At 36.0% G+C, this 14,290-nt stretch overlaps 1 protein-coding gene across 2 annotated transcripts; it reads left to right on the forward strand.

Moving 5' to 3' along the window:
* The first annotated feature begins 989 nt into the window (after positions 1–989).
* LOC130986239 (uncharacterized) lies at positions 990–8,221 on the forward strand. 2 transcript variants are annotated; one of them, XM_057909586.1, is made up of 8 exons: positions 990–1,183; positions 1,324–1,817; positions 3,903–4,266; positions 4,545–5,845; positions 6,626–6,739; positions 6,870–7,024; positions 7,705–7,774; positions 7,950–8,221. In XM_057909586.1, the coding sequence occupies exons 2-7, from the start codon at positions 1,395–1,397 to the stop codon at positions 7,751–7,753; spliced, it is 2,406 nt and encodes an 801-aa protein (XP_057765569.1). In that variant the 5' UTR covers positions 990–1,183; positions 1,324–1,394; the 3' UTR covers positions 7,754–7,774; positions 7,950–8,221. The 2 variants fall into 2 exon arrangements, with proteins under 2 accessions (XP_057765569.1, XP_057765571.1); XM_057909588.1 differs by having other exon boundaries at positions 993–1,817.
* Positions 8,222–14,290: the final 6,069 nt, after the last annotated feature.

Genomic DNA, 14,290 nt, shown 5'->3' on the forward strand with positions numbered 1-14,290 from the left:
CACCACCTTATACTACGACGTATAGCCTCCAAGAACAACTCTCAATCAGAGAATTGGGTTTGTGATGACAGAAAATGGGATGGACGAAATAACGAAGGAGAATGAGTGAGAGAGGGTGCAATCGACGCTAGGGATTTTCGGGGGAGGAGAAGCGACGACAAGGCAATTGTCCGGGGACAAGGGGTGGGGCAATTTGTTGGGAAGGCGGCATTATAGTTCAGTCATAGCGATTAGGGATTTGGGGATGGGAGATAAAACAACACTAGCTAGGGTATTGGTAGGGGGACATAAGGGACGATTGAGGATTGGGAGAGGGGAAGGGGGGCTAAGGGGAGTAAGTCAGGTTCAGGTGCCGTGGAGATTGTGTTTTACTCTCTTCTGTCCCATTGCAAATGTCTCACTTTCCATAATGGGATGTCTCATTATAAATATCTCATTCCTTTCATTTGGCAACCTCTCTATATCTAATATATACATATTTTTTTACCAACTCACTTTATCTACTAATTACACATTTCTTAATTTTTGTGTCCAAAAGTAATGCGACATTTGTAATGGAATGGAGGGAGTAGTTAATTTAAATTATTTTTTATAAAATTATTAATTAAAAAATTTAAATAATACATTTAAAAATTATTAATTACATATACAATTATTTATTCATAATATTAAAAATATATATAAATAATTAAACATTAATTTCTTAAATTTTATGTGCGAAAAATGCGACTTATGAAGGGAGGAATTAATATGAATACCCGAACTCTATTCCTAGGATTTTTATTTGATTTTTTTTTTTTAAATTTATTTGATTTTTCTAACAATATAAAGTGTGTTTTTATTTTTTTATTTTTGTTGAGGAAAGAATAAGTATGAAAAGAAGTAAGTGAGTGACCCATTGGTGATACTGATAGGTGAATGCGAATCGCGTTGATGGGCGTCACTGTAGAATCGGCCAATAGCGTATGAGCAAATATAAAAGGCGAAAATTGGAAAAAGGGGAATAAAAAAAGAAAAAGAAAATCCGAAATCGGTGTGTCTCTCTCTCCTGGCGCTCTCTCTCTCTGCCCTGCTCAAGTTTTTTTGCTGGCCACGCCCCCCAAGCCCCCCTACTCTCACTTACATACGATTTGATTTACTCACCACTCAAAGCTCCTCTGCCTCTACAATTACCCGCCAAAAGGTTTATTTTTAAGTTTTTAACGATTCCTAATTTCATCTTTCCCCCCTCTTTGCTTTTCTTTTTCCCTCTCTCCCATCCCCTAGGGTTTGTTTTCTTTCTCCTCTTATCATGGCTGCTGCGCCTCTCTCTCTTGTCTGCAGGTTTGACCGGATTCTTGCCTCCATTATACGCGCCTTTCGATGTGACTGCTCTTTCTGCCTTCTGTTTTCGGATGGAATTAGCGGTTGACACTCCCGAGGCGAGATCGGAACCTGTCGGTGACAAGAGGGCGGCGGACGAGCTGGATGTCTTCAAGGATGCCTCGCCGCCGCCGCCGAAGAGGACCAGAGGATTGAGCGACCGACGCTTGGTTGGGGATGTTCGGAAGGTAGCTGAGATGGTGTTGGTGTTGGCCGCCATGGGGAAAATGCGCGGAGGGAAGGGCCCCAGTGATGTTGAGAAGGAACTCATGGCGGAGGCGCGGAACAAGTTGGCCCAGGTTTGCGAGGGTTTTGCCCCCAAGGACGTCTTCCCAGGGGATTCTTTTGGGGTTGTCATTGAGGATTTGGGGCTTAATAGATTGAAAGAGCAGAGGCTAGGGTTTCGGCCTCCTAAAATGTCCATAGCTGAGAAGCTACTCGTTTCCAAAAGAAAGGTTTGTTCTTTGACTTTCGAGATTTTGACTACTTTATTTGGTGCTGTGTGTCGTAATCTAGGGATCATGTCTCTTATGACTGATGAAAATTGAGTTTGATATCTATTAAATGTCTTCTCCTCACGATGATTTTGGATGGACTATAGATTTGTAATTCCACTGTTAAAGGAAATTCAGTTAATAAATTGTTCTACACAATTTTTCCTTCTCCTGCTTTTTCTTTTTTCTGTTTTTTGTGGAAGCCTCCCAATGTCTCATTTAATGTTCTATGGAACTTTTGGGGTGTCCCACCTTCCTGTACCATATAAGTGGAAGTTTTTGCTTGGAATATTTGTGTTTTGTTCTAGTAAATGTAATTCATCGGTAATTTGAATCATTAGATTCTTCACGCTTTTTCTCCCCACTTATGTGGCTGTAGTAGACGGAATTTCTGGTCTCTTAGCTGCACATTAATAAATCTACGATTATTTACTGCAATACTCTTTGTCATTCTTGTTCGTCTAGTTGCCGAATCTTATTCTGTTTACATATAGTAAGCGAAAATATCAAAGCCTAACTTTCCACTTTGACAAATATTTCTGTGAAAATTTATTCTGATACATACTTTTGTAGCTTTCCAATTTAATTCATTAAACTGTATTATATATAATGTAAATCAAGAGTAGAAAAGAGAAGTTCCGATTTTGAGCTTGGAGTTGTTTGTTTTTCTCTTGGATGGATCTTGAAGATCTAACGTTTCTGGCAGCTGACTACTGCTCTTTTAGATGTGATTAAGTATGTGGGGTAGACTTGGAAGTCATCAAGTATCAGGAAGAAAGAAAAATTATATGAAACGTATTAATGAAATTGAGTTCAATAATCTTGTAAAGATCAAACCCCTAGGAGTAGGATTTAGAAGTATTGTACACATTATGCTTAGATATAATTGCAGTAGTGTATCTTGATCTTCTTTTATAAAAACTGAACCTGATACTGACTTCACAGACACCAGTTACGATAGTAAATTTAAAATTGAGATTAATCATTAGGGAAATCTGTTGAACCTGGTGAACAAAATTTCATGTATGACTTGATTACATTTATACATTTTACATCTACACTTACATGACTGACTTTGAACTTGTTATATTCAATTTCTCAATATTTGCTTCAACATTCTGCTGATGGTAACTTAGCTCTTTTTGTTATAAAGTTGAACCCATATTCAGCATGAGTCTTCTGTCTTTCTTAGTTCATATTAATGGTATTTTAAAGGATGTATATTATCAATTCTTCGTTGAGCTCGAGTTCTCAAAGCATGATCATTTTTTGTTATAGTTTTATGACATGCTGAAATAGTCACACAAGATGACAGACTCCTTGATGTTTGAAATATTAGCTATAAATTTTGGCAATCTGAACTTGAACCATTCACATTTGCTTTTCTGGAAATTCTGATTAAAAGATGTCAGAAGTTCAAGGAATATAATTTTTAGGTGCTTCTATGGATATTCTTTATAAAGTTTGGACTGTTATTGTTAGAGAAGATTATAGGTCTTAGGAAACTGCACCTAGAGTAGTCTAAATGATGCATGTCTATCTGGCAAAAAACAAGATATGATCAGATGAGAATGGCTTAAAATGCAACAGAGTGTGTGAATCTAAGATTTTAAAGTTTTGTAATGTTTGAATTTCATTTTGTTTGTGTTATGTGCACAGTATGATGAATCCAAGGATTTTTTTGAGAAAAATATTACATGCTTAGCAAAATAGTGCTAATGAAAGTAAAGGAAAATGTAAAATATAGGGATTGCACCTTGCAGCTTGTTTTGTTAAAATATGGCTCATTTATAATATCCTCCGTAATCACTCCGTGTGGTCTGAAATATTACTTGCTATCTTGTATAGGGTTTGCTTTGCAGTGGTAGTACTGTAACAATTGTTTTGTGATTTTCTGCAACATATATGATCCTTCATATGGTTCTAAAAGCTTGTTCAGTCCATTAGCTGAATTAAATGGAGTATCTTTGTTGCTTTTTTCTTGCAGCACTGAATTCCCTGTAACATATGCTTTATGCTGTTAATTATTCTGTGTCTTATTGTTAGATGGAAAAAGCAGAAAATTTCTCACTACCATCTACTCCTCATTCATCGCGTCTGCATCCAAGCTCTGGATCAGCTGCTGAAAGTCGAAACACGGCACATCCAATCCGAATGCCTCAGTCAGACAAATCAAGTCACATGCCTATATCTTCTGGAAGTTTCCTTCCCCCTTCATCTTTAGTCCATACTACAGCAGTAAATTCTGCACCATTACCATATCAGCTTCCTACTAGTGAGATAAGACCAGTAGTTTCTAGCGGATTGCTGCCTAGCCATTTGAATTCAGCAGCATTACCAAGAGTTGACCGGTCACACATCAGATCAGATGCAAGACCAAATGGTTCTGCACACCCTCAGCAAATTCAAGGTAAAATGAAACTTTCTTTTAAGCCTTGAAGGATTGTTCCTTTGTTTTGCTGTGTTTTGCTGTAAAATCTTTGAGCAAGGTTAAACTTTAGGCAGAAGCCTTACTGTGCTAGCATCAATATTTTAAATGTACATTGGATAATCTAGTGTAAATATCTATTCTGTTGTAATCTAACAAGTTATCTTATTTTGTGCTGCAAAGGACCATATATCACCTTCTCGTTATGCTTCATAGCTCATCATTTGATATTCAAAATTTTGCAATGTGCCACTCTGCAGCTAATTACTCTGCTAACTCAAATGCGAGGACTCCAACATGGTCATTGCAACCCCAGCCTGCATTTTCTTCCAAACCGGCAGCAGATAATAAGGTGCCTGTGAATATGTCCCTTAAGGTTGAGGGAGGGGCTGGCGTAGCAGCTGGACTAGCCCCTCAAACAACAGCTAGGGCAGTTGCTTCTCAGACATTAGGACCACTATCACAAAGCACTAGCCATGGACCTCCATTGGGAAATTCACATTCTGAGGTTGGTAAGATTGTTCAGAAATTATTGCAACCACGTGTTTCTGAGCGACCCACTTGGATTCCTCCTTCTAGGGATTATATGAATAAGGCTTTGACTTGTCAAATTTGCATGTCAACGGTAACAGAGATAGATAGCATACTCATTTGTGATGCTTGTGAAAAAGGGTATCACTTAAAGTGCCTCCAAACTACTAATCAAAAGGGAGTTCCAAGAGGGGAGTGGCATTGTGGAAAATGTTTGTCTTTAAGCAATGGCAAACCTTTGCCTCCTAAATATGGCCGCGTCATGAGAAATGTGAATACACCAAAATTGTCGTCGAATTCGGCAGCTATTACATCTACCTCAAGTAAATTGCACGGTGGTGCAGAAGAGAAAGTAAGCCAGACGAAAGCAATGTTCAATGGGAATACTACTGTGGAAAACTGTTCAAGTGGCGTTGTAGGTAATAACTATAGCCACCAGACATCTGGGTCTGAGAGAAAAGAAAGTAAAATAATGCAGGAGAATGATAATGCCGCCATTGGTGCTAAGATGGATGACCTAGTATCTTCTGGGAATTGCCCAAACAATTTGTTGAAAACCTCCTGTTCTGCTGATGTTTCATCTGCAAACTCAGATGACGTGAAAGCTGCTGACCTGAAGGTAAATTCTTCTACTGAACCAGCGATAGCTCTTAACACATCTGATAAGTCAGAGGCAATTCCCAAGGCTGTAGAAGCAAGTCCGCAGGAGCAATCTCTGGAAAATCAGTTCCTGGCGAGGGATTCAAAAGAATCTCATGATGATGAATCTTCAAACAACACAGATCACCTGAATGATCAAAACATCGTGCATGGTAATCTTCCAGAAATTGTTGCAAATTCTGGGGCAACGAACCAGGATAACTCTTCATCACTCAGCTTGCATGCTGTCAACTGGATTGGTGACCCTGTCCAGATTTTGGATGAAAAAGTTTATTATCCATCTTGCTGCATCAGTGGACATCTATATAAACTGATGGATCATGTTCTTATTCACTATGACAATGACAAACTTATACCTTCGAAGCTACAGGTCAGCAATCTCTTACATGTTAAGACTTGGTGATAATTTCCCCTGTAATCTTCTGATACTTGCCTAATGTTGTTGATTAGTGTTGTCTTACATGCCTGTCTTGAAGTCTATTTCAGGCACCTTTTCCCAATTTACTTGTGCTATTGGAAATTTCAAACAGCTAATTTAAATCTCTAATTGATCTAGTTTAAGATAGAGTACTGCTGTTTTGCAAAATCTGATAATAGACCTACAAGTTCAATCCTGATAATTATGGCAGCTGTTTTTATGGACTTAAAAAAAGTTTATGCAAAGAAGTAACTATAATTTAATTCATCTCTGGACTTTGTTGCTCAATTTGCTACCAATCACCGGACATGTAAGTTTAGAACACTGACCATGAAAGATGGTTTTGCCTTCTTTAACATTGTTTGTACAATTGTGATTAATTGTGGAACTCTGAATTATTTTATGAAGATGGACATTATTTTATCATGATGTTGGACCTCAATTTTATATAACTCTGTTCTTGGTTTTACCATTGCTTCATGCCATGATCATCAACTGAAATGACTAGCTATATTCTGCATGATTTGGAATCTTTGACATTTTTATTCTTCTTTTCTACTTGCTCAACCTTGAGGAGACCTGAATATAGATGTAGAAAACTGATTTCATTGAATTGATTGGAATGGCGTGTATTTGTTTTGTGGAACTGTTTTCCTAATTTTTTAAGTGAGGGGGAAGAAATATGCTATATTTTCATGTGTTTCTGACATCATAATATTTTTGCTTTTTCAGGCTATGTGGGAGGATAAAAATACTGCAACAAAGTGGGTAGTGGTGAATCAATGTTACTTTCCTGGTGATTTGCCTGAGTCTGTTGGCCGTCCATGTGGCCTTGAAAGCAGTGAGGTGAATTCCTGTTTAGTTTGGCTATGTTTGCTGTTTTCCTATGGTGCCGATTTTGTGATGCAGTTTATTAACTGGATGAGTGGTTTGTGGAGTTCCGTTTATAGTCATCATTTTCTTGTGAAATTTTCAGGTATATGAGTCAACATGTAGTAGATCGGTGATGGCCGGCTTAATAGAAGGCCCTTGTGAAGTCCTCCCTCCAAGAAGATTTGCTGAAGAAAGTGATCGGAGAATTCGTTCTGGGCGACAGATTAGTGATCATTTGCCTCCGGTTTATCTGTGCAAGTGAGTTCATTTGCTTAATGTGGAGCTACCTCTGAGATACTTTTTTTTTTTCAATATGATAAACTTTGTGTGCATGGTTGTGGTGATATTTTATTCTAAGGTCATAAATTTTAAGAATTTGGTTTCTTGATTGTGAGATGAATTCTAGGGATAATGCCTGTTGCTCCTCAGTAGTAATTAAAATTTCCTTAATAGCTATTATTCAGGTTATGCTATGAGCAGATGGACAAACACAACATATTTACGTGCATATTTATCTTTGTTGCTACCCACACTCTTCAGTTCCCAGTCTCCACTGGACGTAATTTTTACTGTGTTCTGTCATGATGGCTGGCCTTCTGAACTGGTGGGGTGATAGTATGTTATGATATTTGAAGATGAAAATATGTGAATTTTGGAGACATGGTGGTATGAAGAACCAAACTGATTATTAGCTTTAGTAGTTACTTGCAATAAGAGATACATTTAGCAGGATTGATCTAGAAGGCTCACCAGTTCATTGTTTGCTTTTCATGAGAACGTTAGCCCTTTTACTCTAGTGGAATCACTTAAATAATATAGGGGTGCAAATATATATATATATATATATATATGTATCATTTATTCTGGGTATTATATTATATTCAGTGTTAACATCTCCTTTTTTCTCTAAAAAAAATAACATCTCCCTTGTGTGACAGATGGATTTATGATGAAGCAAAAGGACTATTCCGGGATGTTTCCTGTTAAAGAATGTTGTGCTCATATTAGGTGAGTGAGTTAATTATGTTGATCTCATTCTTATCAAGTGAGCACATGCATAGTATTCTGGGTCTTAAGTTTTTCTATTTATAAATGTGTTACTGCCGTTCATCTCAAACTCATTATGTCCTCTGCATATTACATGTTATAACCCAAAGATAACAGAAGAATAATCTTGTGCTAGATCAACAAAAGGATGCAATTCGGTGTAAGATGGAGCAGTTGTTTGTGGCCCTTCACTGTCACGCTCAAGCAGGATATGCTGAAATCCAGTTTTGTGTACAATACGTAGCCCGTGTAGCCTGTAGACTGTATCATTCTGTGGTTAGGTGCAACTTTGGCTCAGCCCTTTTAGCGTTCATTCTCAAAAATAGATGATTGTTTGATGTAAATGTGATTAATACTTGTCAGTTCCTAATTATTAATTTTTTTAAAATACAAATTGATTCTGCAGTACATTGAGCTTCTTGTTTGGGCCCAAACTCACTGCAAATAGGCCTCCACTCTGAATTTTATTTTAAAGAAAAAAATATAGATTGGTTAAGGGAGTGCATTATATGTAGATTATAGGTTGTTGGGCATGAAATGGAAGGCTGAGGCATGGATATGATGTTGATGTGTATTCATCATAATTTAGGTTTGGAGAACATGAAACAGTAGTAATGATAGGCGATTGAATCTATCCAAATATTGTTGTGTATGTCTTCGTGAAAACAGTGATTGGGTTGAGTAATTACGCTGTCGGCCAACAGTATCATTCCTATCTACCTCCTACATATTTATCTTTACCACAATCCATATTATCCATATCAATTATTTCACACCTTTCAATTCACTGTCATATCTTCCCTTTGCTACATGAAATGAAATCTGCTTATGGATTGATTGATTGTGCCTCGAGATGAAGTGGTTGCAGCTCAATCAACGCAACTTCTATATTCTTCAACACGCAATACAGGAGGATAGTGACTACAAAAAACCTAATACCTTTGCTACCCGCTGAATAAAATTAAATTAACTAAACTCCTTATCTTCATTAAATTCATTCAATTTCCAAGATTTGTTACTCTCATATATTCCCTACATGTATCCTTGATAACTCGGCAAACAAGAGTTGAAGACTTTTGTATCAATATACACAAATGATTAAAATGTTAAGCTGTTGTCATGAAGAATACAACTGCCCTCCATCTGAAATAAACACACAATTTACTACACTATGATCTCACTGAGACTGTGTTACTCTAATTTTTGAATTGGAAAAAGAGGGGAGCAGTGAGGATTAACCCTTTGAGCTCTTTCTTCACACCAAGGGGATATTTTGTAAGCACATAATGAAAATGTTTAAGGCAATTTAATTATAAATCCTGCCACTAACTTTGAAAGGATTTTTCTTGACGAAATATTTCCAGTGTTTTTTTTGGTGCATTTTGTAAAGTATTCTTTTGGTTTTAATTTGATATAATAGCAAGGTCTTTTTTTCTTTTTAGATAATTGCAACATTAAATTTAAAGATTTAACCTCAAAGATTAATCACTCCGCGCTAGGCCAACACACACAATAGCAAGGTCTCTTTAGTTACAACTAGTATCATCATCATCATCATCCCTTTGGAAAACTATAACTTTGATTATCTTATTCAATTCGAATTTTAACCTAATTAAATTATTGCCTACATTTTATGGAGTTTTATAATTAAAATTTTGGTTAAAAGAAGAAAGTGTAATTTAATTGAGCCTGAAGGCGACAGATTGTTTTGATCGGCAGATAACGAAAAGTACCCTAAATTATATGTAGAGCCTATAATAATGTTTATGTTCGAGCAAGAAGAAAAGAGAAGGATAACAAAATAACAACTAGAAATGTAACTTTTTTCTGGATGAATTTATAGCTCCTTTTATAAGATTATATACATATAGAGAGAGAGATAAGATTATATATATATAGAGAGATGAGTTATATTGAGAATGCTATCTTTCATGAGAAATGATAATGATTGCATAAATCAATATATAATGTTGTATAAGCTGTTGTATAATACTGCATAAATTTTTTACCTGAGTTCAAATTTTGGAGGGAGCGAAAATTGTATATAATTAATTGAATTTCGTATGCAGTCATTACAAGCAGTTTATGCAAATTACAAACATTTTATGCAACATATATACTGACTTATGCAATCATTCTCCATTCTCATCACATTTGTTCATTCTCATTTGATATTCTCCCTTAGGGTTAAGATCAATGGAAAATTCTATATTATTCGTTCTGAATAAGTCAAAAACTTTACCAAATAAATTAAGAGACCGCATGAATAGACATTTATTCATAAAAACGCCAACTTCAGAATTTGAACCCCAGGCGACCTTCAGTAAATTTATTTGTTCAGTAATTGTTGGCGTATTCAATAAATTTATTGACTTATTCAGACTGCCTTTCTCTTTCTCTCTATATTTAGCATTCTCTATTGATCTCTTCCACACACATATATATATATATATATATAGGGTGGGGATCTATAAAGAATCCCCTTAGTGTAGAGATTAAAGAATTAATCTTAACCCTTAATTAAATGATGATTCACGGTCAAGATTACACCCAATTTCTAATTATTACCTTTTTATTAATTTACTGAATAATCAAATTTAATTGTAGCAAATTCGTTGGGGGTTATGAATGGTATTTCGCCTATTTACTGAACAAACCTCCCGAAATTATAGATGGCAATTAATGATTTACCACCTACAGAAACCCTAATCAGTACACCACGCTCACCACGTTCACTCTCCATCTACCGCAGAGGCGACTCTCCATCTACAGCGGCTGGTTTTCGACGGCGAATTCGATTTTTTCCGGTGGCGCTTACTGAAAATCGTGGTTAGTTGTATGTATTATTGTTTGATTTCTTCTTCTTGGTTGGTGAATGGCGTGCGAGCGACTGGGAAATCGCAACGTCGAATTTCGAAATTTGATTCTTCTTCTTGGTTTCTGAATAGATCCAATATTCTCCGTGAATGGAATGGAATGGACCATGAGAGTGTCGCATATATCTGTGACCTTGTTGTAGGACTTGAACGTGAGTGCTTCATTCAGACATGAGAAATCCATTGATTGCTGCGCCGCTGCAGCAGGTATTGGAGCTCAAACTCTTCCTCTCTTTCTCACTGTGCTGAAGTGCAACGGTCGTGCCTTGATTTTTTTTTTCCTTTGTTTAGTTTAATATTGTGGTTGATGTTTTAGATTGAATTAGTATTAAAGTATTTGTTATTATGAATTTGGATATTTCCTGAACTAGTATTTTGATCCATTTGAGAGTGCATGAGGCGAGATTGGTAGTGTTGTATAGATTATCATCTAGGATTCTGTTGTTGTATAAAAATTAATATTTGATTAAAGGTTATTCGGTATGTTATGAAGTTTATTCATAAATTTTCTAAGTATATTCTTTAACTTTTGCAGTTTATTCAAATAAATTTGATCTTTGTTCATTTAATAATTCTATCATGTATATAAATTGTGTGGTCATGTCATATTTGTTTATTTATTATTTATATAATTTAATTTGAGGCAGATACAATTTAACCGAGATTCTATTTTTGTATGAAAATTAATATCTAACTATAGGTTATTCAGTATGTTATGTAGTTTATTCATAAATTTTCCAGATATATTCATTAACTTTTATAGTTTATTCAAATAAATTTGATATTTATTCATTATGTGTGATTCGTCATATTTGTTCATTCATGGGTGATGGCACGCATGACTGGAAATGCAACATATCTAGTAAACGATCGCAACAATTCTCAAGGATGCTCATACGGTATTATGCATCCATTTTGTCTTGGGAGGAAAAGGAGGTGAAAAATGCTGTTGTGGACAAATACTTTCGAAGAAATGCAAGGATCCAAAATTCAATGTAAATTCGATTCTACTGGGATGAAATTTGGGCACAGAGGAGTCCCATAAAAAAAATATGTTTTTTAGATGATTGAAGTCATTTGAAACATATGTTTTGGATGATACAATAAAGTCTGGATTTTGTGTCAATTGATTTTGTTTGACTTCATTGGTTTGTGATGTGAAATTATAGAATTATAATTTCTCAGTAAAATATCTGCTAGTGGGACATTGTTTCGGATGGTGTTTGTGATTCAAAATGATTTTATTTAGATTAGTTGCTTCACTGAACGATGTAACATTTGTGGAGAATAAAAATTGTAAGATATTGAATAACGCGTATAATGTACTGAATAACCCAAATAAATTAATTAAAAATGTTGTTTAGACTTGAAAATATAACTGAATAACTTGTATAATTTATTGAATATAAACAAATAACTTCCATAATTTACTGAATAAATACATTACTATTCTGAAACACCAGAAAACCTCAATTAAAGAGCATCTTTCTCAATCGAACTCTCTCTCTCTCTCTCTCTCCCTCTCTCTCTCTCTCTCTCTCTCTCTCTCTCTCTCTCTTCATTCACCAAACAGCACCTCTCTCTCTCTTTCTTCAACCCCCTTCACACCACCGCCTTCAAGCCTCTCTCTCCCTCTCGTAGGGACCGTCGCCGCCACCTCACGCCGTCGACGCCCTTCGTCTCGCCACCTCCGAACAGCAACGGCAGCAACACAGCAACATCAGCTGCACCGCCGCTTCACCCTCCGTCCTCCCTTCCGCGCAGCACACATATAATGTACTGAATAACCCAACTAAATTAATTAAAAATGTTGTTCAGACTTGAACATATGACTGAATAACTTGTACTCCCTCCGTCCACTAATTCATGACCTAAGGAGCAAAACACGAGTTTTAAGAAAAAGTGTATTTTTATTAGTTGAGTGGAAAAAGGGACCCACAATTAATGTATTGTTTATTAGTTGAGTGGAGAAAAAGTGTATTGTTTTGGGACCCACCAATTAAATATAAATAAAAACTTACTAAAAATGGATAGGCCTTGAGTTGGTGGACGTACCAAAAAGGAAAGAAGGCCTTGAATTAGTGGACGGAGGGAGTATAATTTATTGAATATATACGAATAACTTCTATAATTTACTGAATAACTACATTACGATTCTGAAACAACAGAAAAACTCAGTTAAACAACAGATCACTCCCTCTCTCTTTCTCATTATTGAACTCTCTCTCCCTCTCTCTCTTTTTCTCTCTTTTGCATTCACCAAACACCGCCGCCTCACGCCGTCGACGCCATTCATCTCGCCACCTCCGGACAGCAACGGCACGCCACAAGTAGCGGCAGCAGCACAACAAAAGAAGCTGCACCGCCGCTTCACTCTTCATCCTCCCTTTCGTCGAGCTCCATCTCCCCCTCACCGAGCTCACGCCGTTGCTCGCTATCACCGCGAACCACCAGCACCTCTTCCTCCTCGCACTGAACACATCCTCTGAAGCTCGTCGCCTCCGTCGCTCAGATTCCCCTCGTTTAACCACTGGAACTCCAACCGAAGCTCCTGTGTGAGCTCTCTTCGCCGCCTCACTTCACACGACGACCGAAGGCCAAAATTGATTTGATTTTTCAAGTTTAGATTTTTTTTTTTCAGAATTGATCGACGGTAATGGGGTGTGGCGGTGAAGAGGATGATACTAACAGATTTTGGAGAACAAAAGATAAATACCTAATCTCTAACGTTAATATCTAGCTAAACTTAAGGAAAGAATCAAATCTTGCCATAATAACTCAAGATATTTTCGGATAACTTATAACATGTTATGACAATTATAGCCTTTTCTTGAGTTATTAATTCAGAATGATATTTTAATTAACAGCCGTTAGATGGGTTGATTTGGAAGGCTAAGATTCATTCTTTATTCTTCATACATTTAGCTTTCTTTTTTGATCCCTTCCCTATATATATATATATATATATATATATATATATTATGTAGAGCTTAATTTTTCTATTTAAAACATACAGTCCACGTTTAGATATAGAGTAATGCTAAACAGCCACATTGTGGCCACCCACAAATTAGTTAAATAGAAATGAAATTAACTTATGTAACTTATTTTTTAAAATAAAAATAAGATTTAGTTATTTTATTGTATTCTCTACATTGTAGTAATTTTTTCGTAACTTTTTATTTTTATTAAAAAAAATAGAAAAATGCAAAAAAAAAGTATAATGTAGAGAATATAATAAAATAACTAAATCCTATTTTTATTTTAAAAAATAAATTAAATAAATCAAAAAAATTTCTTATTAAACTAGTTTGTGGGTGGCCACAATGTGACTGCACAAATGTATTGTTAGAATTAATACACTAAAATAGAACACCAGTTATTGATTTTTAAGGATAAATCTTTTACTAATCAGTATTTCTCTACAATCAAAATTTCTTAAAAATAAAATTCAGGATAACCCACTCTCGTCCTTGTTCGGAGAACCGGATTTAGACGAATCGGAATCGGAATCGGATCCAGGATGGTCGGATGGAGTGGAATCCATGGATCAGGCTATCGCTACCATTGGAATGATGGATGACATCGGTGTGGAAGATGG

This window comes from Salvia miltiorrhiza, chromosome 5 (genome assembly GCF_028751815.1).
Source record: "Salvia miltiorrhiza cultivar Shanhuang (shh) chromosome 5, IMPLAD_Smil_shh, whole genome shotgun sequence".
NCBI classification, from domain to species: Eukaryota; Viridiplantae; Streptophyta; class Magnoliopsida; order Lamiales; family Lamiaceae; genus Salvia; species Salvia miltiorrhiza.